Genomic DNA, 4,638 nt, shown 5'->3' with positions numbered 1-4,638 from the left:
TCTTGAACAGTTAGTTTAAATCTTGCAGAGGACCGACTACGGTCACTTAAAATTCCCTGACGCCTACCACATCCATCTAATAATAAGGGTAAAGCTACATCTACGTAATATTTCTTTCGTACCCTACGTATATCTCATTTGGCAACTTTTTATTGTCTTCACTAGCAAAAGAGCCCGTGCGTTGCAACGGGAGAAAAAAATAACACACACACATTCTTAACTCAACAACAATCACTCAAAACCACAATAGGTCCATCTTCTTTTGTTTTTGCGAGGCATCATATTTGTTTTGCCGCTTATCCTCCTTCTCACCCTCGCCGGCGATGGCCTCGGTGTTCACACAAAACAACAAAAAACGTGTGTTGAATATGGTTAATCCTAAGGCGTCTCTCTGTCCCTCTCTCCTCCCTCTCCCTCTCTCCCCCCCCCCTCTCTCGCTTTCTCTCACTCTCGCGATGAGAAATCTGTTGTTTTCCCTTGCGACATTTTTCAGAGGTATGCACGCGTAGTTATCGATGTTTTCTTTTCCGTATATGGTTATAGTGGGGTATTTATTTGCAATCCGGATCACCGCCGGTATGAAAAAACGGATCTTGCGCTATAAATTACAAGTTTGCTTCCATAACAATATTTTAAAAATATTTAACAGATAAAATTAACATCATATTTAGATTCCACACATTTGTCTTATAAAATTTTATATATAATATGTTAAAATCGAAGTTACGGTTTAAAAGATACAGATAATTTAGAAAATCATTTAGTTTGACTCAAATATATTCTAAAATAATATTTAAAAATACTTAACAGGTAAAAATAATCTCATATTCATATTCTACATATTTTTCTAATCAAATTTCATATATAACATGTTCAAATCGGAGTTGCGGTTTAAAAGATATGGATAATTTTAAAAAGCATTTGTTTGACTTAAATATGATCCGCGGATGAATTACCTAAAACATCAGGGGGGTTTCAAAAAATGTAAAATAACGGTTCGGGTGTGACTTAAATCCGGACGGCGGGTTGATTTCAAGAAAAGACAGAAACTTTTGTGTAAAATACGAAAATAACGCTTCGTTTTAACTTAAAACAGGACTGCGGATTGAATTCTTTAAAATAGAGGGATTTTTCTGAAAAAATGCCGTGACGGACGAAAGAAATCATATTTGCTTTATTATTATTAGGTAGAGATTTGGGCACATGGGCCCACCCCGAAAATTGTGTGTGTGTGGGGGGGAGGGGGGGTGTTAATTAGTGAGGAAGGAAATTATGTAAGGTAATTTTGCTCTCTTTTTAATCATGAATCGCAAGCCCACGATAGAGCACTGACGTCTTTTGATCATCTCTTGAGTCGGTGGTCTAACTTTTTCTCTTTTTTATGGCTCAGTAGCAACGCACGTGCATCATCCTAGTTAGAAATAACCCTCTCAAGAGAGAAAAATTACTAGAGAATGCTAAAAAAAATGTGACATTAAACTAATAAACTGGCAATGATAACCCCCAAACAGCACAGCAACGCGCGCGTTTGCTTCTACCACATATTACATGCCCATAGACGCTGTATGGGATCCATCCCCTTATTTTGAAGCAACTGCTGCAACAGAAGCCTAGACGAACTACTAAAACAACAACGACGACGACCGACATGACAACCCTGGACGAAATCTAAAACAACAATCGCGATGACCGACACGACATGACATGTAACCAAGAAAGGGGAAGTGCGTGGAACGTGTGCCTCCGCTCTCCCTCCGCTTGAACTCGACTAACTCGCTAGCAGCTACTGCTTCTGGTGCGCGCATCCCGTCTCGCAGTCTTGGAGCCCGCCACAACTTATGGGGTCCCCCTGGCATGTTTCCCTGCACTTGTTAACGCAGGACAGGCACTTCGCCTTGGTTGGGCCGCAAATGTCCTTCGCCGGGGGGTGGCTCGACGTCTGTATCGCGCATCCCGGCTCGCAGTACATGGTCATACGGCACTGCGTCGGGTCCCGGCGGCATCTATCCCCGCACTTCTTCACGCAGGCCTGGCACTTCGCGTTGGCTGGGGCACAAGTGCCACTCTCCCGCGGCGGCGGCGGCGGCGGGGGGCTCGACGTCTGTTGCGCGCATTTCGGCCCGCACAGGAGGGTCGCACGACACTGGGTCGGGTCCCGCCGGCAGGGCTCCACGCACTTGTTATAGCAGGCCAGGCACTTTGCGTCGCCTGGGGCGCAGCTGGTCGGCGGCGCCGGCGTGGCCGTGGGGAGCAGCTGGCCGGCGAACAGGAGCAGCGTGCATACGGCCGCCGTCTGGAGCGCCGCGGTGGAGGCCATTGGTCTCAAGAGCAAAGCTTGCAAGGCGCAAGCGAAAGTGAGCAAAGCTTGCTGGCTACTTAGGGCAGAGCAATGGAGGTGTGTGTCGTGCTGGGCGCTGGCTTGCCATGAGAGCGGAACCGAGGGACTTATTTATAGGCGGCCGGCGAGCGAACGGAGATCTCAGATGGCCAAGAGAAAATAATTCATTAGTCGCACGTTTATATCACGGTCGACCGTGGTATGTCGGCAGGCTCTCTCTATCCTTCACGGTCGAACAGAAGGCTGCTGCATGCATTGCCTGCTCACCCGTGATCGTCACTGCATGAGAGCAGGGGGCGGGGGCCACGACGGGCAGATGCTTGTTTTTCTCTGCGCGGCTTGATGCCACAGAGTGGCGCGGGACCGGTTTCTTTTGTTTTTGTCGGATGTGCTGAATTTTAAAATGGTAGCATGTTTCCTTTTCCCAAATCATGATAGCGGAAGGTCAGAGGTGGAAAAAAAACCCAGAGGAAATGCTTACTGGGACAAACGCTATGTGCCATGTTTGTACATCGTCCACACGCCTTGGTCAATGTTAACTCTATTTTGCACGAATCCTAAAATAATCTGTTAAAATCTGAGTGCCACATGAGCATCATCGTGCGTGTGGGCGTTGGAGAGTTGATCCACACACCCCGCAGCACGCGGTTTGCCAGCTGCGCTGTGTCGGTGAACTATTTTCTGCCCACACAGCCACCACATAGTCCACGTGCGTGTGGGCGAACTGTTTTTCGTCCACACGACACTCGTACGTTGTTGGATGGCAACTGCAGTTGCGTGTACGTGGCAACTAGGTAAACACACATAACAACTATGATTTGTTGCTAGATGACAATTGCAGTTGCGCGTACATGGCAAACCAGATAAACACACATGACAACTCTGATTAACCATACATGGCAACTATGGTTGGACCACACGTGACAACTAGATAAACACACCTGGCAACTATTTGTTTGACCATATGTAGCAAGTAGTTAATAACACACGGCAACTATGGTTTGATTACACGCGGCAACTAACATAAATTAGACACGACAACTATAGTTAACCAAAACAGAGAGAGTTGACATACTTTTACAGCTACATTTGCCATCCCGGATAACTACATCTGCCATTCCTAATGGCAACTAAATCGTCATCCTGCGGGTACCTAACGTGGCTGCGCCAGAACATGTGGGCATATTTGCTTCATGCCACACGCGCGGGTGGGCATGAGTAGTAATTGTTGTGCGTGTAGCACAAAGTAGCTGCACCCACACGTGTGAGCCATTCTAAAGTTCCTCCACACACAGCCCGTGTGGGCTGCCTCCCGCTCACGCCACACAAGGTGTGTGGGCGGATGTCTAGTATACCACGCGTGTGGGCGTTATCAGTACCCTTCCTTTCTTTTGCCAAATTAGGGCATCTTTAACGTTGATCTGTGAATCGGACTCCGCATCCATTCGCAAATCGGAAGAATCAGTCCGTAGACACGGATGCGGGAGGCGGTCATTCAACGCTAACCGCATTTCAGCTAACAGGACAAAATTCATCAAATACGATGGAATTCGTTAAACTCCGGATAGAAAATAGGACAAATTATTCATACATAGCATGCAAATAAGGCTAGTAAACGTTCAAATTCACCGATAAATAGTTCAAATTCAATGTGATTAACCGGATGCTCAACACGTTTTTCATGAACGGATCATGTAGTCCCAAACATATTGTCTCTTGAGTTTCACCCAACAGCGTATGTGCATAAATGGCCTGCCCTCTACCTTGAGGTACATCACGACAACACGTACTGGTTACACAATGTGGGAACGTTGAGTAAATGAACGAATCAAGCAACAAGAAGCAAAACTTATGATCTCCATGACTGTCTCGCGCAATGGCCGCATTGCCTTCAACCGATCCGATCAACCGTTGTACAAAACTTGGCGACGATAGTCTACATGTTGTACCATTGATATGGTAATGGCTGCACATTGTATTCATGGATGATGTGTATGTCGTAGTGTGCAATGTGCTTTTGAGCATTAAATGAACCATGCACGCGTTACCCGAAGAGCCCCCTTCTGCTCATGCCTACGAAATCCGCGGATACAACCAACCTCGCATCACACAACAACTCATCCTCCATGGTCGAGTACCCCGCCATACTTCTTACTCTAAAAAAAGACATGAAGTTTGAAAATAAACTCAATAGCATGTGACCGAATACCTATTGGGCGTGGTGACCACCATGGACGTCATCGATGGGGGCCGGAGGGTACCTGGTTGCAGACAGATCCTGGGTGGATGGCGCCGCAGTA

General features: G+C 46.7%; 1 protein-coding gene across 1 annotated transcript; it reads right to left on the bottom strand.

Moving 5' to 3' along the window:
* Positions 1 to 1,455: 1,455 nt before the first annotated feature.
* LOC119320418 (keratin-associated protein 10-1-like) lies at positions 1,456 to 2,442 on the bottom strand. The gene has a single exon (XM_037594517.1). It carries the CDS (start codon positions 2,315 to 2,317, stop codon positions 1,784 to 1,786), a length of 534 nt encoding a protein of 177 aa, XP_037450414.1. The 5' UTR covers positions 2,318 to 2,442; the 3' UTR covers positions 1,456 to 1,783.
* Positions 2,443 to 4,638: the final 2,196 nt, after the last annotated feature.

The sequence above is a fragment of the Triticum dicoccoides genome, chromosome 6B (assembly GCF_002162155.2).
Source record: "Triticum dicoccoides isolate Atlit2015 ecotype Zavitan chromosome 6B, WEW_v2.0, whole genome shotgun sequence".
Taxonomy (NCBI): Eukaryota; Viridiplantae; Streptophyta; class Magnoliopsida; order Poales; family Poaceae; genus Triticum; species Triticum dicoccoides.
This window is presented reverse-complemented; position numbering and strand designations above follow the sequence as displayed.